The sequence below is a fragment of the Orycteropus afer genome, unplaced genomic scaffold, assembly GCF_000298275.1.
Source record: "Orycteropus afer afer isolate SDZICR_OR568_19922 unplaced genomic scaffold, OryAfe1.0 scaffold00529, whole genome shotgun sequence".
NCBI classification, from domain to species: domain Eukaryota; kingdom Metazoa; phylum Chordata; class Mammalia; order Tubulidentata; family Orycteropodidae; genus Orycteropus; species Orycteropus afer.
This window is the reverse complement of record NW_006922116.1, coordinates 1,376,230-1,399,175: the sequence shown is the minus strand read 5'-3', so window position 1 is coordinate 1,399,175 and position 22,946 is coordinate 1,376,230. Positions and strand designations below refer to the sequence as shown.

At 41.6% G+C, this 22,946-nt stretch overlaps 1 protein-coding gene across 1 annotated transcript in view; it reads left to right on the top strand.

Annotated features, from left to right (window-relative positions):
* Nucleotides 1-22,946, top strand: part of PAK5 (p21 (RAC1) activated kinase 5) — a 180,620-nt gene that overhangs the window by 116,357 nt on the left and 41,317 nt on the right. Inside the window, exons 3-4 of the mRNA XM_007955672.2 lie at nt 16,894-17,385; nt 18,827-18,960. Of these exons, the coding sequence (XP_007953863.1) occupies nt 16,894-17,385; nt 18,827-18,960 (626 nt within the window). The remainder of the gene's footprint in view (nt 1-16,893; nt 17,386-18,826; nt 18,961-22,946) is intronic.

The window sequence follows — 22,946 nt, the reverse complement described above, 5'->3', positions numbered from 1 at the left end:
AAGTAGATTGCACCATCTTCCTTCCAAGGAGTGGCTGGTGGGTTTGAACCCCAGCCTTCTGGTTAGCAGTCAAGTGCCTTAGGCACTACACTACCAGAGCTAATTTCTCAGGGACCACACAGCTGCCATTGGGATTAAAATCCACTGGAGATAAAAACTGCTTCTACAAGAAGGACCCTGGGCTCCCCAGTTTAACACAGGCCCTGTCTAACCCACTTCATTCACTTATTTTATGAAACTAAACCCTAAAGTCATGGGGAGTTGATTATGACCTCTACCAGCCACCCTCTACCCATTTCACAGAAGGGAAAACTAAGGTCCAGAGAGTCACATGGCATACTTAAGGTTTCACAGTTAGTTGGCTGCAAAACAAAGACAAAAAACTGGATGTGGTGTCCCTTCCAGCCCAGTATTTTCCCCTAATGTAGGTGTAAGTTATTTCTAGGGTTCAACTTCATTTGCCAATAAAATCTATGAAAGGTGTCTGTGGCCATCAGAACTTTAGGTTACGTGAAGGAGGAGAAGAAAGAGGAAGGTAGAAGGGGATAGAGAGGAAGGAGGGCAGGAAGGCAGGCAGGAAAGAAAGAAGAGAGCAGGTAGGCCTGACCTGAAATCTAGCTTTGTCACCCCAAAATCACTTAGCAACTACTGTAGCTCAAAAATAAGTAAATAAAAACTGTATCTCCATCCATGGGAACTCCTACCAATGTTTTTTTTCAGCCCTGATAATTAGTACCCAAAGGGGCAAACTGCTGCTCTGTGTTCACAAGAAGCCATGAGGAATTCAGGAACAGGTTTAGTGGGAGTGTGGAGGTGGATGGCATGCTAATAATTAAAACGTTTACTTGATTAAAAATAAAGCATCCCTCTAAAAAAAAAAAAAATTAGGGACCTGTGTCTTTAGAACTGTACTCTTAAAAGTCTACCAAATCACATTTAGATTTCCTGCTGAGGGAAGAAAAAGCGATCACGACTCAGATAATTTGGCTTTGCCTCATGGAAAATCCTAGAGGAGGGTGGGTAATGTTCACATCCCAATAATAACAAGGAATTGGATTGTGTGTGTGTATGTGTGTGCTGACACTAACTTCATTTTGGCCTAAGAAAAAAAAAATAAAACAATACTGATGCTAACCAACAGTATAAAACTCCTCCATGGTTATCTACCTACCTAATTTTCCTGTAAGTATGATAGAAATTGAGGATGTTATGAAATCTATAGATATTGGTCTCCATCTCTTTACTTTTAAATGTTTTTTTGCTGGGGCGAAGCAGGTGAAACTTTTGGGGGAGGAAAACAAAGTCAAGCAAAACCCACATACCAAAAAAAAAAAAAAAAAACCCAGCCACATGGCACCTTCCCCATCACAAAACTATGAAAACTGCCAGCTGTGGAGAGAGAATGCTTTGCACCCTTCACTGCAGACAAGCCTTCTGCCTTACAGAGAGGGAAGCTGGCTGGAGACGTCATCAGCATTTATTGGGCTAGAGACATCGTCAGCATTTATTGCCTCCTCAGGGACCACAGAGCTGCCAGCTCCTGTGTCTTGGTTCTGGCCCAGCACATTCATTCCCCAGTTGGGCTCCAACCACTGAGAAACTCCCATCCTAATCACATTGCCACCAGTTCATTAAGCACTCACTGTGTGCCGATACATGCACTACTTTGTTGGAATCTCACGGCCCTGTGGGCAGAAATTCATGCCCGTGGTTGCCTTGTAAAGAGAAATAATCAGGGGCTTTGAGAGGCTTATCACCACTTGGTCAGTGAACTCACAGCAAAGCTGAGAACCAACTCTAAATCCATCTGGTTCCAAGCTTAATCATTCCCTCCTTAGACACTGAGTACCTCCCCACATGTTACTTCTTATCTTTCTATGTGACACAGGGAAAGCTTCCACGGGTACCAAGCACTCAACATGCCTCACAACAAGCTCCTTTTAGTACCTGCCTTAGTGAATTGCCTTTGGGTTGCACCAACTTGTCTCACTCCACATTAGGGTTTCTCAACCTTAACACTATTGACAGTTTGGGTTGAATAATTCTTAGTGCTGCCGTGTACATTGTTGAATAGTTAGCAGCATCCCTGGCCTCTACTCAGTAAATACCAACAGCACTCCTAAAGCTCTGATAGCAAAAATTTCTGCAGACATTGCCACCTGTTCCATGGGGACAACATTACTCCCAGTTGAGAACTACTGCTCTACAGTTACCATTTATCAAGCACTTTTTGGTGGTTAAGTATGTAGATTCTAGAGGTGGACTATCTGATTTGAACCTGAACATTGACACTAGCTGAATGACTTTAGCTTCTTTGTGCTTCCATTTTCTTCTCTATAAAATAGACATGAAGATGGTCCCTGCCTCGTAGGGTTATGTTAAGATTAAAGAAGTTAACAATTAAACAAAGCAAGGCATGTAACAGTTAGCTAGCTCTACGTGTGTGGCGTGTGGCCTGATGATGGCTGTGATGTGATGCTGAGTCTTACTATGTGGTAAGCATTTTGCAAATATCACCCAATTTTCTCCCCAAAGAAATTCCAAAAGAACTCAGGATCATCTTTGTTTTACAGTAAAAAAGTTAAGACTCAAGGAGGTTAAATTTTTATAGACTTTCCCAAGGATATGTAATCAAACAACTGAGTCAGAATTCATCTGACCCCAAAGTTTATATGTTTCAGAATATTCTCATTTCCATAGAAGAAAGCCAAGGGACAGATAGATAGACATGAGCCCTCTTTGTTCAGATACCTCTTCTGCAGGCAGTCCTCACCTCGCTGGTGAAGAGTGTGCAATGACTCAAGTTTGGGGGGGGGGTGACACAGGGAGTGGTTTGTGCACAGGGAATACAGTTTCTTCTGTCCATAGTAGGACAATGAAAATTTCTTAGCATCACTTCAACAGTGATTTGTAGGTACAAGCTGGAACCACTGGCTACAAAGGAAGCATTAAGAATAGAGATCTCTAATCACTTTTTGCCTTTTGGCTAAGATCAAGCAAAGAGTAATGATTTCTGAAGCTCTCTTATGCCCTTACACTTCCTTCAGTGACCCTCCTGTATGACTTTACAGAAGACATTTGAAAGCACGAGGTCTACAATCAGATTCCTTGAGTTCATGCACTTAGTATAGCTGTGTGGTCTTGTCTGTGCCTCAGTTCCTTCATCTGTGAAACAGAGTGTTTTAATACTTGCTTTGACTGGTCATGAAGATTAAATAAGAGTAATAAACCTAACGGACTTAGCACATGGCAAGTACTCAGTAAGTGTTGGCCCTGACACCCAGGAACATTTCTGGTTGGAAAACATGTTCACCATATCTGTTGATGACATGTCAGAGGAATGTTCTCTTTCAGTATAATCTTTTACAAATTTTCACAATGTTGGAACAAGTTCTGTCTGATTTTGCCACAGCAGTCTTCTGTGTGATCTGTGGTGCGGCTGTCCTCACTTCAGAGATGTGGTCACACAAAGCTAGAGCAGCCATGTGACTTCCCACAGGCCATGCAAAGCCTCAGTGACTGAGCTGGCCTGAGGACTCAGGCCATCCCAGTGCTTAGTCTACTTTCTCGAATGGAAAAGAAATCCCAAGACCTCCCATGTTAACAGAGAATAGAAAATTGAGCTGTATTAAAGCAAGAACTGTCCTAACTAAACATCTCCAAACAACCTCACCACTTTAGTACCACCACCATTTCCTTTGCACAGGGCAGTAAAAGTGACCAATACCGTAGCCTAGGAGACCCCAGACAGATAGCATCTTAAGAACTTTTGAGTGGAGATAGGCAGGTGCAAGAAAAATGTAACCCCTTCCCCAGACCTCCCTTTTGGGGTCACCATGCAATTGTTTTTCACTGTTTAGCTATGAATTTGTCTTCCCTGCAATGAAAAAGGAAAAAGCACTTGACACGGCAATGCTGTTATGTGGCTAACTTGGTGACTCATGTTCTCTGTGGCACTTACCATGGCAGGATTCAACTGCAGCTCCAGGAACAAAACAGCAGCTCTTTATCTACTGAGGATCCCAGAAGACCCCTTTCTAGATCCATTAGGGCACTGGTTGGTTACAAAATGCCAATATGGTAAAATCTCATGGACTGCTCCAAAAATCTGAGAATGAGAGAGGGAGATAAAAGTGAGAAGCATTTGGTATCACAATGGATTTATTGCTTTTACTATTTTTTTCTTTCTTTAAATATAAGCTCACAAAGGCTGTTCATTAAGGCTCAGAAAACACCCAAAGAAGTGATTCAGTGTAACCTCCCATCCCGTCCCATGGAGACGTTAGGTGTTCTTTGCATAGGAACGGGCATGTGTTCCAGTGGATGTTCTTGTGGTTCCAGTATATTGTTTAGTCATTAGAGAGGGTTTTCTAATGCCAAATTTAAAACAAAGTGAATCAAAACTGCATTGTCCATCCCAGCTCGCTCCAAGGCCCTGACACATTTGAAAAATATTCTGAGGCAATGTGCCAGTCCCCAGAGGTGCAGAGCCCCTCCCTGAGGCTGCTGGTGGTGACAGATCTCAGATCAGAATGATCTGCTCCATAGCATTGCTCTTGAACAGAAGATTTGGTATTTGAGAGTGGAGCAGCACCTGCAGGGGGTTAATTGGATATAGCAATCCTATAGTGGGGAAAGAGCCTGCTGATCACAGATGAATCCATTTCTTCATAGAACTAGGCTTTGCTTATTGGTAGAGGTCAGGAGCTGCCTGTCCAAACTCTTTCCATGGGCAACTGCCACATATTTTATAAGGCAGAGAAATTCATAACTCTTCAAGTTTCCTGTCATAAGACGTAAGTCCCACCTTACACCTAAATAATGTAATGGTTGCAGCGATGTCCTTGCAAAATGCCACATACGATGAAAAGTTTCCTATGTGTGCAGTCTGGAGAGCTGGCAAATATCTGATGTCCAGAACTTAATCTAAACCCCAAGCCCCTGCATCAGGACCTTTAGGGAACACCTTGATTCTTTCGTTCCCACTGGGCCCTGCTCATGTCCCTGCATAGCGGCAGCTGTAATGCACACCAGCTTCCTTGACTGTAATTGTACATCAGCTCAAATCATGTGTTGTGTGCCTTTGTCATCCATCTAGGGTGAATAAAATAGGCTATGAAATAGGACCACTCCAGTTTTTTTGCAAATGAAAATAAGTAGTTCAGAAGAAATTAACCGTGGCAGGGTGAAGTTTTGCCTCAAGCTGGAGTAGCAGCTACTGTGTTTATTAGGATACATTTGGAGGTAAAAGAGTTCCCTAACATCCTGTATTCCACAAGCAGACTGGAATTCTAAGGACAGTTACCACCTCTGCAGAGGAGCAGAGGCTGAAAACTCAAGGACTGAGGTGCACACAAAGCTGTCTGCCCCTCATGAGGGTGAATGTGGAGTAGTCCCATTGGCGGCATTTCCTGCCCACAGCAGGGAGAAGTGGAATTGCAGCACACAATCCAAGTGGTACATTAGAGCAAAACACATATCTGGAACACTGAATTTAGTGAATCCCCTTCCCCTAATTAAAAGCCAGTTGCTATTGTGTTGATTCTGACTCATGATGGCCCCATCTGTGTCAGAGTAGAACTGTGCTCTAAAGGGTTGTCAGTGGCTGATTTTATTGGAAGTAGATCGCTCCAGGCCTTTGTTTCCAGGTACCACTGGATGGGCTCGAACCACCAACCTTCCAGTTTGCAGCAGAGTGCGTTAACCATCAGCACCACTCAGAGATTCCATCCCCTAATTGTTGTTAGTTGTTGTTATGTGCCGTTGAGTCAGCCCCGACTCATAGCGACCCCTCCTTGGGTTTCTGAGGCAGTATCACTACGGAAGTAGGATTGCCCAACCTTCCTTCCGAGGAGTGGCTGGTGGGTTTGAACCGCCAGCCTTCTGGTTAGCAGTCAAGTGCTTTAGCTACTATGCTACCAGAGCTCCTATCCCCTAATTACCATGTTCTAAAATATCCCTGCAGAGAAGAGAGGTTAGTGATTCTTTCTGAAGTTCTTACAAGCATTTGTTTTCCTTTCCCAAAGTTAATGCTGGTGCTGTTACATTTTCTTTTGAATTAACTCAGGACAATTTAAGATGTCCTCTCCTTGCTGAGATGATCAGTTGAGGCCTATGATTCACTTTTATGCTACATTTGATTTAGGTAAGGAGCCCTTGTGGTACAGGGGTTAAGTACTCATCTGCTAACCAAAATGTCAGTGTTTCAAACCCACCATCAGAGCCATTGGAGGAAGATGAGACAGTCAACCTTTGTAAAGACCACAGCCTTAGAAACCTTTTGGGGCTGTTTTTCTCTGTCCTTATAGGGTCACGATGAGTCAGAATTGACTAGATAGCAACAGGTTTTGATTTATGTAGAGCAACCTGCACCCAGTCTGGCTTTTTCCTTTTGGAGATGAGCAATCTCTTTGTTTTATTGTGTGCTTTGAAAAGGTGTATTGGAGCATCACACTTGAGCCCTGAAACCAGCTGCCTCCCCTCGCTGGAACTCTGCAGGACAGGAAAAAAAGAGACTCTCCATCCTTCATGGAACATTCCGCATTCTCAATTCTGTGGCTGACTTGCAGCCCTTTCCCTCCCCCCACACTGCAGAATCCAGCCGTGGCCTCCCTGTCACCAGTGCAGAAGGCCACGGTGACGAATAGATGCTGCAGCAGGAATTTTTTTTTCCTTCTTTCCTTTCTCCCCTCCCTACTCCCCCGCAAGCCTTTCTTTCCAGGCTTGGCATAAAATGGTCCAATGATGTTCTACTGCAGAATTCAATTTCACAGTTCAGTTAGGTCCTTGATTACTCTGCCAAATTCAGATTAATGTGCATTTAACTAACATGGATCAGGGGAATCCTGGCTGACAGCCAGCTGTAATCGTAGCAATTGATAGCTTTGTGGAGTTTTATGCGCTGTCCACCCCAGCGCACCACTGGTGAAATTGATTGATTAAATGAATTCATTGCTATAATTATTTATAATTTTGATACATCACAAGCCTGTGTCTGACCCTCTCCTTGGAGATGTTGTTCTCATTGTGGAGGGGCTAGTTTGGCTGAGTTGTTAACTGGGATTATTTATTCCCAGATAATGCAGCCTTTTATTTTGTCATTCTTATTTTTTATCAAATTTGAATAAAGACATGAAAAAGCACATTTCTTTAAGAAGTAATTTATGTGGCATGCTGAAAGGTGTCAGAAAACTAAAAACAAGTGTATGTTATTAACCATTTCAAAAATAAAAATCAAGACTGCTTAGACATTCTTTCAGTTATTTAAAATATTCCTGTAGAGAGAATTCCTTCTCAAAAGGTACCTGATTTCCAAAGACAATTAGTGTTCTCATAACACTGCAGCTAAGGCTTTTGACAGCTTAGGTAATAATTTGCAAAACGACAAATCTAGTATTCTCTTCTTATGTCATGCTGTATGGAAATCCCCCTTGAAAGCATGCCCGTGGTCTTCTTTCTAAGAAGTTACTTCCTCACAAAATCACAGGACTGTTTTCTTCAGAGAGGTGGGGAGAAAGCCTTTGTCATATCATTTTATTGTTGTGTCTCCTACACAGCAATTTTTCACCCTTGCTTCACCCCATGGCTTCAGCAATACGGTCTATGAGGGTAGATAACAAATCTTATGGAATGATTGGAAGCATCGGGGATGAGAGATGCACGGATTCACTTACTAAATATCTATATCTTTCACTGGCCCAATCCCCCTACATTATGGTTTCACTAAATGATTAGACCCTGCATTCCTCACACACAAACAATACTATGTTGTTGTTAGTTGCTCACAACCCCAAACACTAAAGAATGGAACTGTTATGATCCATAGAGTTTTCATGGGCTGATTTGCAGAAATGGAGCAGCAGGCCATTCTTCCTAGTTTGTCTTAGTCTGGGTGCTTTGCTGAAATTGTTCACCATCATAACAACATACAAGCCTCCACTGATAGAAGGCTGCACTTGAAGTGCACTGGCTGGGAAACAAAAGTCTCCCACATAGAAGGGGAGAATTGGCCGGCTCAAATTGGCTCCAAACTTGCTCCTGTTTTGATAGATTGTATTTGTAAATCAGGTTGTAGAAAAGGTTGCACATTTCCCTTGAAAGTTGTTCTCACAGGCATAAGCACATGTGTATATAGCAGTATGTCTGAGCCAATCGATCATTTATGTTCCACTCACTTCCAAATAAAGGAGATGATGGGAAAGAAGGATAATTCAATAATTATAAAAGTCCGAGATTTATATAAGAGGGTGAGGGGGCTTCCTCACAGAAAGCTTGTGCTGAAGTCATTGCTGTAACAGGATACAAAATTCTGCCCTGACCAGTGCAAAACTGGAAAGAATGAATTATGTACATTAATAATTAAATCATTTTTAAAATGATGATTGCTCATTTTTAGTATATTTTGAGCTGATTTACCTAAACCAAGGTTTTTTTTTTTTTTTTAATTCCTTAATTTTTCTTCTATCCCCCTACTTTAGACATTGTCATCCATCATTTTCTGGCCTAATTCTTGCATTTTGCTCCAGGCTGTTCAGACATCTGGTCCCCAAATGAAAAACCCTACCCAGACTTTATCTCTTTAGTTATCACTGCACACTAAGCCTGCCACTGGTCTAACTACATTCTCCTCTTATTATTGAAGCATATCTCTGTGAACTTACTGAGGGTCCAGGTTCTACAATGACATTGCCTGGGTTTGAATCCCAATTCTACTTCTTTGGGATCTTTGCATGATCTGCTTAAACATGCTGTGCCTCAGTCTCCTTATCTGTGAAGTATGAAAATTATGAGGCGCATCTCCTTGAGAAGTTTAAATGAAATAATGTGCCTAGCATACCTAGAAGAGTCCTAGGCCCATGGAAAGCACTCTATAAATGTCAGACTTCATTATTACTGTTATCATTACATTGTTGTTCCTACAAGGTTATATTTCTAATGGAGTATTTGCTTAATGGAAGGAAGGGACCCTACATTGGTCCCCAGTAAAATGTCCATGCATTTGAAGAAGGAGAGAGTACCCCAGCCTAGATTTATGTACACCAAGGAGATGACAACTATGAAGGAAATGTCAGGGCAAGCAAGAAGGCAAGCCTGTGACACGAGTATGTTGATCAGATGGGGCGTCTAGATACCCTCCCACTGGTCATTAAGGACAGGCCTGAGCAGAAGATTAATTGTGTAATCTTCTTGGAGGTATGGAACCATTTGCCTTGGATGCCTTGGGAGCAGTTTCACCTCCCTGAGCCTCAGTTTTCTTGCCTATAAAATGGGGTAGTTTGCCTGTTCATTGGCTCTAAGAGTAACAATGAACAAGGCATCCTGAAAATGTGTGGGCCAGTGGTAATCACCATCACGCAACTCACAACTGAGTCATCAAGACCCAACTGAGGGCTGTGGTCCAGTTCCAAATAGAGTCACATATGTTTCTCCTTCACAAAATTAATGACTTGTCCACCATCCTCTCCTTGAGCCAATGGAAGCCAAAGAGAAAGTGTGTCCCTCACCTTAGATGAAAAGTCAATTCTCCTTTGCCAAATGCATTTTGATTTTGGTTCTAAAAATCATTTCCTATGATAGTGGTTACTCCTCATAGATGACTTTTCTAAGAGTCCCGGTTTCTTACCAGCAGTCTCAAAAGACAATAGCCCCATTTTGTCTCAAAGGCCTCATTTCAAAGATGTTTTGTTCCCAGTGAACAACTCAGCATTCTATCTTTAAGTGGAAATTTTCCCATCATTGCAGACAGGTGTTCTCAAATCCATATGCCAGCTATTAGCATGGACTCTGATCATGCTGCTGACAGGCAGTAAGTAAGAGGCTCATGCAGTGCGAAGCAGCATTGGATAGTCCTGCAGGATGCAGCTTTTGTATTTTGACATACCTTCAGAGATCAGCTATAAACACTCCTGAGAAATGAATTCAATTTAAAGTACAAGAGCAAATCCTCACAGGAGGATGCAGGGAGATGAGGGCTTGCACTGCATGTGATGGCTCCCAGGATACACTTTCAAACATAAAAGTTGTAGATCCTGCTTCTTACACCCTGGGTTTGAAGACTGGCCCAGACTTGGCTAATCTTGAGCTTCATTTAAAGGAAGAATCCAGTTGTTTTTGTTAGTTGTCATCAAATCGATTCTGGCTAATGGTGACCTCTTACTTGCAGAATAGAGATAGGATTTTTGAAGCTGTGAACTTTCAGAAGCAGATATCCAGGCCTGTCTTCCCAGGCATCTCTGGGTGGGTTTGAGTCACCAATTTTTCAGCTAGCAGTAGAGTGCATAACTGTTTGCACACCTAGGGAGCCTAATCATCTAACTCAGCTGGTCTTTGTCTCCCTCCACATTCACTACACACACATCAATGTTCCTTGTACATAGTATAAATACAGGAGCTCACAAGGAAAATCAACTCAATTTTCAGTACAGCATTTTTATATAAAACAGTGCACAATATACTATAATTAAGAAAACTTTTTTTTGCTTATTTTGAGGATTAATGTACAGGAGTATATATACCACCATCAATTATCTTCAATAATTGCTAGCCAATTTTATTATTCTTGTAGTTACTATTTATTTTTCTTTATATTCCCTAAATTCTTTATGTAATAATTAAAGACCTAATATTTATTGACCTGAACTCTCCAAATTCTTATTACATATAAAATCAATCTTTTAGAGCCTACAATGACCTGGTGAAGTAATTATTACTTTTATGACCATCTTATAGATGAGAAAACTGAAGCACAGGGTGTTTAAGCCCAATGTCACAAAGATTGCATATGGCAGGAAAAGGTTTTGAACCCAGAGCTTGTTTTTTAGACACTTGTCTGGTTTTCCATAGTTCAGCCTCACAAAAGCCCTGCAAGGGGAGTAAAATTGTTTCCTTATTTTGCAGATGAAGAACTAAAGCTCAGAGAGATTAACTTATTTGACTAAGTCCATACATATTCAGAATTCAAGCCTATGTATGGCCCTTAAAAACATGTATTGTCTCTGCTCTGTAAACAGGACAGGACTCTGGCTTAGCAATTACCTTGGTTCCTGTTGGTTGGTGCTGAGGCTGCCTGAGTTGGGGAACTCATGAACCAAGAAGGTGGTGTGTGCAGCAGGCAGCACTGTGATCTCAGAGTCAATGAACAGTGCAGAAGAACTGAGAACAGTGCCAATGATAGCAGGCTGTCTCTGTGCAGACCTTACTCCCGAGTTTGATGGGATATCTCCCAGTCTGTGTGGTGTGATGGGACAGGAGCTGGAGCCTGCATACAATGCCTGCCATGTTGCCAGATCCATTGAGTGGTATGCCCTATCCTACTTAAATTCTAAGCAGCGTTTGACATAGCTTATCACTTTTGCTTTCTTGAAATACTGTATTGGCTTGGCTTCAGGAGATACTGCTCCCTTAGTTCTCCTCACTGGCCACTCCTTCTCTGCCTTTTTATGTAAGATCCTCTTCCTAATCTCTAACTGTTAGAGTCCTTATACCTTCTTTTGCACATTCAACATCATGAATTTTAATACCAACTAAACCCTAATGAAAAGAGCTCTGGTGATGCAGTGGTTAAGGCATTCAGTTGCCAACCAAAATGTTGGTGGAACAAACCTACCAGCCACTCTATGGGAGAAGGATGAGGCAGTCTGCTTTCGTAAAGATTTACAGTCTTGGAAACCCTATGGGACAGTTCTACTCTTCCCTATATGGTGACTATGAGTCAGAATTGACTCAATGGCAGTGGATTTGAACACTGATAGCTCTCAGATTTATATTTTCAGCCTCAACTCTTCCCTGAACTCGAGGCATGTGTAATTGCCTATGCAACATCTCCACATATATGTCTAATAACTCTCTTAAACTTACATGCAAAATACAGAGTTCTATTTATTGTTGTGTAACAAATTATACCAAAACTCAATCACTTGCAAAAATACACACCTATTTTTTCACAGTTTCCATGGATCAGGTCTCCAGGACTGGCGTGGTTGAGTGATTCTGGCCTGGGCTTTCTCATGACGTTACAATCAAGATGTCAGAGCTACAGTCATCTGAAGATTTGACTGAAGCTGGTACATCTAGTTCCAAGATGGCTCACAGGGTTGGTCACAGAACACTCTTGGTAGGAAGCTTCAGTTTCTAGCCACGTGGACCTCTCCATAGGACTGTTTGATATACTCACAGCATGACAGCTGGAGGAAGTCAGATCAAGTCATCCAAGAGAGAGACCAAAAGGTTACGATGTCTTCTATGACCTAGTCCCAGAAGGCACTTCCCTATGTTTCTACTACATTCTAGTCATCACAACAATCAGCCCTAGTACAACTTGGAAGGGGACTACAGGAGGATATGTGTTGGAAGGCAGGGATCACTGGGAGCCATCTTGGAAGATAGTTGTCACACTCCACGAGCCTGCCCCTGCCCCTGTATTCTTCATTGCTTTAAATGGCTTGTTCCTCAGAACAAAAGATTGGATGTCATCTTTAATTCCTCTCTTTCAGACTTTTCATTCAGTTCATCAGTAAATCCTGTCATCTCTATCTTCAATCTCTACTCTGGATCCTACCATTTCTTACCTCACCTACATTTCTCACCTCATCTGTATTTCTCACCTCATCTACCACCCTACTCTCAGCCCACACTGACTGCAGGAAACTAACAGGCATTCCTGTTTCCAGTCTTACCACTAATGGTCTCTTCTCCAGCAGCCTGAAAGTGTCAGATCATGTCACTCCTTCCTGATCAGCAACCTGCAATGGCTCCCATCTCACTCAAGCAAATGCCAACAGCCGTACCATTGTCTACATGATCTGATTCTTGGTTGCTTCTCTGTCCACATTTTTTTACCTACCTCCCACTCTGCTCCAGATACTCTTGTTGTCTCTGCCTTAGAATCTCTGCCTGCGCTATTCCCTCTGCCCACCACAGCCCTACACACCACATAGTTTTGGGGTATGTTTTCTCCCTTTAGCCAGCTTTTTGCTCTAATGACACCCCCTCAAAGAGGCCTTCTTGACCATCCCATCCAAAATGGCACCTAGTTACTCGCAGGCCCCTCATCATGCTTTAGTTTTCTTCCTATCACTTATCCCAACTGGACTTTATACTGCATATTTATTGATTTATTTGTTTATTATCTGTCCTGTATTGTAAACTCTGGGATGGCCAATGTACCATCCATTTTTATTATTATTGGACCCTAATTCTCAGCACCTTAAGTGGTGCCTAGCACACAATAGCTGTTCAAATATTAATCTATGATATGAATGAACTAATGAATGAATGTATTACATAGAAGCAATCAATTTACCTACAACAATGTTGTCCAATAGAGCTTTCTGCAGAGATGGAAATATTCTATACTTACACTGATGCAGTTGTCACTAGCCACATGTATTTTAAAATATTAGTATAACTGGTGAGTTATATTGGTATAACTATGAGTTTTTTATTTTATCTTTAGTTAATTTTAATTTAAATAGCCCATATGGCCACTAACTACAATATGAGAGCAAATCTAGATCTTTGGGGTAGATAGAAGTCAAGTAGATGTCACTCCATGTATGCTACAGTAGAGTGGTAGAGACTCCCTGGGCTGCCTGGTTAATAAGGAGCTTGAGGTCCAATCAACAAATAATTATTTTAGGATCTTTTAGGTAACCATATGTAACCATGAGTGTGCTATTACGGTCTTGCAGAAAAGAGTGCACTGATCAATTAGCATTGTCTGCTCTGCACAAAAGTGACAAAATCTGTATGGTATATTCCCACCCCGATCTCAATCATTGTAGGGATGCACTCCTTCCTAATCCCTTCTTGGGAGTGATTGCTGGAACCTACACCTAGTGTCTCATGAGAATAATCCCCTCACCAACTTCTAAAGCCCCTGCTCTGCCTGCCCTCCCCATTCTTCTCCGCTAAGTTCTCTCAACCCACTCTTCAAGTCAGATCAGAATGTTCTTTGTTAGGGTCCCCTTGAGGAGCTGACCAAATTTCCCTTTCACACACATCCCTGCCAATTTTAGTTACTCTCAGTTATACTTGTACTTATTTGGTGAGAACTTTACATGTGTTTACAATGACATAAATGCCACATAGAACCAGAGGGCCATGTTTTCCCTCTTACAGGTTTCTGTTACCTTGTGTGGATGGATAGTAATACAAACCTATAGCATGTGAGTTCAAAAGCATGAAAAAGAGCTTCTTACTCCTGAAATTTCTCCCCAAAATACTAGGTAAAACCTAAGGTCCTTCAACATGGATGGGCTCTTAAGTTCCCCAGCAAGAAAAAAGGACTTAAACAGCAAATACAGCTTGCATACAACAAATTAACTAAAACTGCCCCCATGGTGCACGTGAGTGGTAGAGGCCCTTTGCTGTGGTAGTGGACACTTTTGGTGTCCCAGCCCCGTCCATTCATCACTAACAGTTTCTATCTCTGTCAACACTGCTTTCCTTTTTCAAAAGCAGTGGTTCTCAACTAGGGACGGTTTTGTGTGCATGCCCACACACACACACATACACACACAGGGCCATTAGGCAACATTTTGACACATGTTTGATGCTAGTTTTCAACTGTGGAGCCATCATTTCCTTTTCTTACAATCTGCATACAACACATCTGCCAATCCTGTGGTCTCTGCTTGCAAAGTACATGCTGAATCTAACCACTTTTCCCAATGTCAGCTGTTACCAACATTGATCAAGCCACAGACATCACTCAGCTGGACTATTGTTGTTGTGTGCTGTTGAGTCGATTGTGACTCCAGGCAACCCTGTAGGGCCAAGTAGAACTGCTCCATAGGGCTTCCTAGGCTATGACCTTCACAGCAGAGTGCCAGGTCTTTTCTCCCGGAGCCACTGGTAAATTGGAACTGCCTAATGTTAGGTCGGGTCGACTCCACGGCAAACAACAACAACAACAACAATGTTAGGTTAGCAGCTAAGTGCTTAACCATTGCACCACCAGGACTCCTCTTGTAGGAGTCTCCAAACAGCAGGTAAAGTAATCCTTTAAAGTTGAAGTTAGGCCATGCAACTCTGCTGCTCAAAATGCTCTCATGGTGTCCCAGTGAGCCCTTCCCCGTCAGGGGTCAGCCGTATCAGACTCTTCCCTTCTACTGACCAAGAATGACCAGGAGAAGCTTAGATTCTCTACACAAACAAAGCTCTTATTAAGTGAAAGAGAAAAGCAGCTCATGAACGGAGACAAAGAGGTACCTAAGCAATGCTAGCCTTTGTCTCCCTGAGCAAAGATTTGCTGGGGTTTTTAAGGGTTTTGAAATAGGTGAGGATTTTTTTAGAAGGAGTAGTAGTTTCTAAGAAAGGAGTGGCCCTATGGAAACTGGGTGCATGTGTAGGAGTTGCAAGTGTTGCTGGGATACTTGAAATAAGTTGCAAAGGCTTCTGGGATGCTTGGAATAACTCATTATGGGATGTCACATATATGCTGTCCTTTGGGTTGCTGGTTCAAGTCCCAGTCAGGACCTCTGTCATCTCACAAAGGTTATGCACGGACATTCAGCATCATGCGGCACATACCTGGAGAGCTGGAAATTAGGTTGCCCACAAACACCTGCAAAAATCTTGAAACACAGATCTGGAGGAGGCTGCTGGTTACTTCTGCATCCCATGTCTTAGTATGCGGTTTGGCTTTTAGCATAGCAGTTAGGTTTACAGCTTGTGTTTTTAGTTAATCCATTGGGTCCTGCCACCTTCTGATGGTCTCAATGGGTTCCTATTTAAACTGAGAATCAGATGAAATCAGTGTCATTGCATGATCCAGTTCCCTTTTACCTGTCTGACATCATCTCCTTCTAGTTTTGCCCTTGCTCACTCTCCGCTGCTCCAGCCACATTGATTTCTTCAGCTTTGCAAACACACCCTGCTTAGGGCCTTTGCACCTGCTGTTCCTCTTCTTGGAGGCCTCTTCCTGCAGATCCTCACCAGCCTACTCCCTCACTTCTACCAGGTCTTCGCTCAAGTGTCACTCATCAAAGAAACACTTCCTGAGGCCCCTATTTAAACTACTACCACTTCCCCCACCCTGTTTGCTGTGAATGCACTACATATTTGTTGAATGAGTAAACTACTCATTTTTCATGGAAAGACACTTAATTTCCTGTTCCATCTATGGGAATAGACAAAGAATATATAAAATGATCTCCAGCAGTTGAAGACAAAATAGTAATAGAAAATGGTAAAAAAAAAAAAAAAAAAAAATCGTATATGGTAAAAGTTGTGAGCCGTTTAACTTTCTTTATTTAAACCACACAGTAACAGAATAAAAAGTCATTTAATTATCGAGAAATGGAGATCCTTCTTGGAAGAGCTAACATTTGTAATCAGGTCATTGATTTATGCAAATAGATAGTGTTTGAGGATCATTGCTTTTTCTTCAGTTTCAGGTCCTCCTCCCCTTGTGTTGAAGGAGCTCTGGTGGTGCAGTGGTTAAAGCATTCAGTAGTTTGAAACCACCAGTCACTCCATAGGAGAAAGATGTAGAAATCTGCTTCCATACAGATTTACAGCATTGGAAACCCTGCGGGGCAGTTATACTCTGTCCTATAGGATCACTGTGAGTCAGAATCAACTCTATGGCAGTGGGTTTTTTGGGTTCCCCTGTGATAAAATTTAAACTATCAGTGTGCTCAACAACCTCCACTACTTACATTCGAGTTCAGGTCTCAGTCTGTTTTGGAGACTTAATAGGGAAAGGGGAAGAACACATGGACAGGCTGGATGGTGAGGTTGGAAAGGCCGAGAAACTCTGATGGCAGGGGAGGCCCTGGAACTCAACAAGGTAAGCTTCTCCCACAGTCAATATCTCTCTGCCCAGCTGTGGGCTGACTGACTAGCAAACTGGCTGCTTCACATTCAAATGCAGCCTGTCTGTCTTCGCAGGTGGATTACGACCGAGCACAGATGGTCCTCAGCCCTCCACTGTCCGGGTCTGACACCTACCCCAGGGGCCCCGCCAAACTACCTCAAAGTCAAAGCAAAGCGGGCTACTCCCCAAGCAGCCACCAGTACCCATCTGGGTACCACAAAGCCACTCTGTACCACCACCCCTCTCTGCAGACCAGTTCCCAGTACATCTCCACAGCTTCTTACCTGAGCTCTCTTAGTATCTCATCTAGTACCTACCCCCCACCCAGCTGGAGCTCCTCCTCAGACCAGCAGCCCTCCAGGGTGTCTCATGAACAGTTTCGGGCTGCCTTGCAGCTGGTAGTCAGCCCAGGAGACCCCAGGGAATACTTGGATAACTTTATCAAAATAGGGGAAGGGTCAACTGGTATTGTGTGCATCGCTACAGAGAAACACACAGGGAAGCAAGTGGCTGTGAAGAAAATGGACCTCCGAAAGCAACAAAGACGAGAACTGCTTTTTAATGAGGTAAATGGTGTGTTTGTATTATCCTTTATAAAACAATCAACCCCATTCTATACATTTGTTGCACGTTTTTCACTTCTTCATTTGCCTTTAAATTTGCTTATCACTTGAGAGCTCTAAAGTCCACCTGGATGGGGAAAACATGAGTCCTTGTGTTCCGGAAATGCAAAGCATTATGGAGTAACATCCCTTTCATAATTCTATGAGAGTCTTGGGGAAAGAGATGATCTTTTGTAGATGGAGAAGCTGAAAATCCTAAAGATATTGAGTCAAGATTCCAGTGTGAGATAACATGTCTGTCTTTAGCCAAAGATGTACTAGCCACATTTCCTAACTCCCAGAGCAATTCATGGCTTCTTGAGCTCTTTCATTTGCTACCATGAATGTCTCAAAAATGTGCAGAGGTTGTTTGATCAGTACATAGATGCTGTAAAAATGCAATCAGTTATGATTGTGTACCCCTCTTCTTAGGAGAATGATCTGTAGCCACCACTATAACACAGATAAACAACTTTACAAGGTATTATTTACACTAACTCCAAACTGTGAACACAATGACAGAAATTCACTTGATCAAACTGGTTTAGATTAGCTTTTTTATACCTTGCTGTTGTTAGTTGCCAAGAAGATAACTCTGATTCATGATAACCTTACGTACAACAGAAACAAAACATTGCCTGGTCAGGTGTCGTTCTCACAATTGCTTGCCATGTTTGAGCTCACTGTTGTGACCATTATATCAGTACACCTCATGAAGGTCCCCCATGCCCTCATTGACTTTATACTTCACCAAACATGATATTCCCTTCCAGGGATTGGTCTTCCCCAGTGATATGTCCAAAGCAAGTGATTCAGACAGTGTTCTGTTGTAATTCATAAAGTTTTCATTGGTTAATTTTCAGAGGTAGATCACCAGGCCTTTCATTCTAGTCTTCCTTAGTCTGGAAACTCTGCTGAAACTTTTCCATCATGGTGACTTCACTGGTATGTGAAATACCAGTGACATTACTTCATTCTCTTGTGGGACTTTTGCCATATAATGGCAACTCTTTTGCCAGGGTAACCAGCAGTGGGTATGGACAGTACATTCTGAAGAAGACCCTTAGGGGTATGTGATCATATGTTCCCTTGGCAATCAGCTAAACCTCTTTGTGTAAATGCAAAGCTTTTCCATGATTCTGCCTGAACCCCTCACTTATTTTGTTTCTCCAATGTCTGGCTGACTTGCCTAATTTCTCTGAAAATTACTAACTTGATTCTTTTTATTTCTACTAGCTACCCTTGATGCCATATTTTGTCCATAGTAAATTACTGGATAAATTCTCTATAATCAATACTTCCCAATCAATTGTACTAACAGTGCAAGTATGTCCATAAAAAATGATATTAAAAAATGCCACATTTTACCTTCATAAATTAAAAACTATCTTTCCCTTTTGTCCAGGTTGTAATAATGCGGGATTACCACCATGACAATGTGGTTGATATGTACAACAGCTACCTTGTCAGTGATGAACTCTGGGTAGTCATGGAATTTTTAGAGGGCGGTGCCTTGACAGACATAGTTACTCATACCAGGTAAGTTTCTTTATTATCTAGAGAAATAATTAAGGTATTTATTATTCTTTGCCAAGGAGCTGTGGTGGCACAGTGGGTAAATGATCAGGTATTCATCTAAAGGTCAGTGGTTCAAACACACCAGCCACTCTATGGGAGAAAAATAAGGCACTCTGCTTGTGTAAAGATTATATCCTTGGAAACCCTATGGGGAAGTTCTTCTTTCCTATAGGGTCACTATAAGTCAGAATTCAACTCAACAGCAATGCATTTGTTTTTTCAGTATGCTTCCCCAGGATGAGACCCTAATGGCAATCTTTATGAACTCTTCATCAATTGTAAGCAATTTGGAGGCATGGTATATGACTACATTTTTTTTCTAAATTCCCTAAAGTATCTATTACAATAGCATCCATTTATCCATTCATTCAATCAACATTATCCTTGCCTGCTAGGTTAATACCCATTGCTTTAAAATTAACAAGCTGGTGGGAATGAAGTTTCAGTAACAAATAATAGAATTTCCTATTCTATACAGACTTCTAAAGCTAAGTTTTGTTGTCCTGAGTTGCCATGCCATTTCCATGTCCTTATACCACCAAGTGCACCTGAGGAAGGAAAGGGTAGGAATAGGAGCAAAGTTTTATGTCATATAATGGACATTTGTAGAAGAAAAAATTCTTAATCCTGTTTTAAAATAGCTTTACAAATAACAATGATTAATTACCATCCCACTGCCTTTCTAGAACATATGTTGAACACCTTTTATGTGTCATGTTCTTTCCTAAGTGCTGGGGATACAGAAGTCACAAGATGATTAAGACTCAAATGCCTTCCCTCACAGAAGTCACAGATAAGAAATAAATATATTTAACATCTGAGTAAAAATAGAAAGATGTATATAAGGAGCATAGAAGAAATCTGAGAAATCTCCATCAGGAAGAATTAGGAAAGATTTCCAATAGAAGATGACATTCTGGGTTGGGTTTTGAGAGATGAATAGGAGCATACTAAGAATGTAACTGGAAGAAAAAGGGTATTAAAGAAAGAAGAAAGAGTATTTGCTAACACAATGCTTCTCAAATTTTAATATGCATATGAATCACCTATAAAGCAAACAAACAAAAAAGTCAAACCCACTTTCATCAAGTCCATTTTGACTCATAGTGACCCCCATTGGGTTTCCAAGGCTGCAAATCTTTACTGAAGTAGATTGACTTATCTTCCTCCCGTGGAGCAGCTGGTGGGTTTGAACCACCAACCTCCTGGTTAACAACCAAATGCCTTAGCCAATATGCCACCAGAGTTCCTATTGATCTTACCAAATGTAATTCCTGATTCACTAGGAAGGGACCTAAGACTCTGCATTTTTAACAAGCTGTCAGGGGATGCCAATACTGCAGTTTCACAAACCACACTTTGAATAAAATGTCCTAAGGTACAGGTATATAAAATGACATCATCAATTTGAGTAACTTTAAGTGTGATTATGTAGGTAAATGAATTGCCAAAGAGAAAAGAGAGGATTGTCATGAAGGAAAGGCATTGGATCTTAATGGTACCCTGATGACACAGTGGGTAAAGCATTTGGCTCCTAACCAAAAGGGCATTGATTTGGTCCTACCAGCCACTCTGTGGGAGAAAGATGAGGCAGTATTCTTTCAGGAAGATTTACAACCTTGGAAGCCCAATGGGGTCTTTCTACTCTGTCCTGTATGGTCACTAAATCTGAATTGACTTAATGCGTGTGGGTTTGGTTTGAATTAGACATGGATCCAGGTGAGCAAAAACAGGTGGAAAACAAGGTAACAAAAAAACATTAGAGAACTTCGGAGTGATAGAATAGGCTGCTGTTCCTTCACTGATTTGAGGCAAAGTTTCAACCATCATCCCCTACAGCTCTCATTCTATAGTAGTTGATGTTCTTAGGGCCATCAAGTCAGCTCTAACTCATAGCAACCTTATGTACAACAGAATAAAACACTTTGCCAACCTCACAATCCTTGCTATTCCTGAGCCCATCATTGCAGCCACTGTGTCAGTCCCTCTCATTGAGGGGAGCTTTGGTGGCATAGTGTCTAAAGCATTTGACTGCTAACCAGGAGGCTGGTGGTTCAAACCTACCAGCTACTACTCAGAAGAAAGGTTGGGTGATCTACTTCCTCAGGGATAACGCCTCGGGATCCCAAGGAGGGGTCGCTATGAGTTGGATCCGACTTGAGGGCAAACACAACAACAACAACAACAACATTACCAACCATGACATCCTTCTCCAGGGAATGGTCCCTGCTGACAATATGACCCTAGTAAGTCAGACATAGTCTGGCCATTCTCACTTCCAAGGAGCATTCCGGCCGCACTTCTTCCAGGACAGATTTGTCTATTCTTTTGACAGTCCGTGGTACTTTCAGTATTCTTTGCCAACACTACAACTCAAAAGCATCAATTCCTCTTGTGTCCTCTTTATTCATTGTCCACTTCTCACATGCATATAAGGTGATTGAAAATACCATGGCTTGGGTTAGGTGCACCCTAGTCTTCAAAGAGGCATCTTTCCTCTTCAGCACTTGCAAAGGTCTTTTGCAGCAGATTTGCCCAGTGCAATATGTCATCTGATGTCTTGACTGCTACTTCCATTGGTGTTGATTGTGGAACCAAGTAATATGAAATATTTGACAACTTCAATCTTTTCTCCATTTATCATGATGCTGCTTATTGGTCCAGTTGTGAGGATTATCATTTCCTTTATGTTGAGATATAATCCATACTGCAGATTGAAGTCTTTAATCTTCATCAGTAAATACTTCAAGTCACCTTCACTTTCAGCAAGCAAAGTTGTGTTGTCTGCATATCACAGGTTGTTAATGAATCTTCCTCCAATCCTGATGCCATGCTCTTCTTCATAGAGTCCGGCTTCTTGGATTATTTGCTCCACATAAAGATTGAATAAATATGGTGAAAGGATGCAATCTTGATGCACTCCCTTCCTTATTTTAAACCACGCAATATCCCTTTGTTCTGTTTGAATGACAGCCTCCTGGTTTGTGTGCAGGTTCCTCGTGAGCACAACTAAGTGTTCTGGGATTCTCATTTTTCTCAATGTTACCCATAATCTGTTATAAGCCACAAAATCAAATGCTTTTGCATAATCAATAAAACACAGACATATTTTTGGTATTCTTTGCTTTCAGCCAAGATCCATCTGACATCAGCAATGATATCCCTTGTTCCATTGCCTCTTCTGAATCCAGCTTCCCTTTCTGGAAGTTCTCTGTCAATATACTGCTCCAACCATTTTTAAATTACCTTCAGCAAAATTTTACTTGCATGTGATATTAATGATATTGTTCTATAATGGTGCCCCAGTGGCACAGTGTTTAATGCATTTTGGTCTTTTCTTCCTTTCCTGTCTTTTTAACCTTTCTTTGGAATGCGTACAAATATGCATCTCTTCCAGTCAGTTGGACAGGTAGCTGTCTTCCAAATTTCTTGGCATAGAGTGTCTCCAGCCAAACATCTCAATGGGTATTCCTTCAATTCCTGGAGCCTTGTTCTTCACCAATTCCTTCAGTGCAGCTTGGACTTCTTGCTTCCATACCATTGGTTCTTGATCATATGCCACCTCCTGAAATTGATGAACATCAATATTTTGGTATAGTGACCCTGTGTATTCCTTCCCTCTTCTTTTGATGCTTCCTGAATCATTCAATATTTTACCCATAGAATTTTTCAATATTGCAACTCGAGGTTTGAATTTTTCCTTCAGTTGTTTCAACTTGAAAAATGCCTAGCATGTTCTTCCCTTTTGGTTTTCTAACTCCAAGTGGTTGCACATTTCATTATAATAATTGACTTTGTCTCCTTGAGCTGCTTTTTGAAATCTTCTGTTCAGCTCTTTTATCTTCTCATTATTTCCATTTGCTTTAGCTACTCTCTGTTCAAGAGCAAGTTTCAGAGTCTCTTCTGACATCCATTTTGGTCTTTTCTTCCTTTCCTGTCTTTTTAAT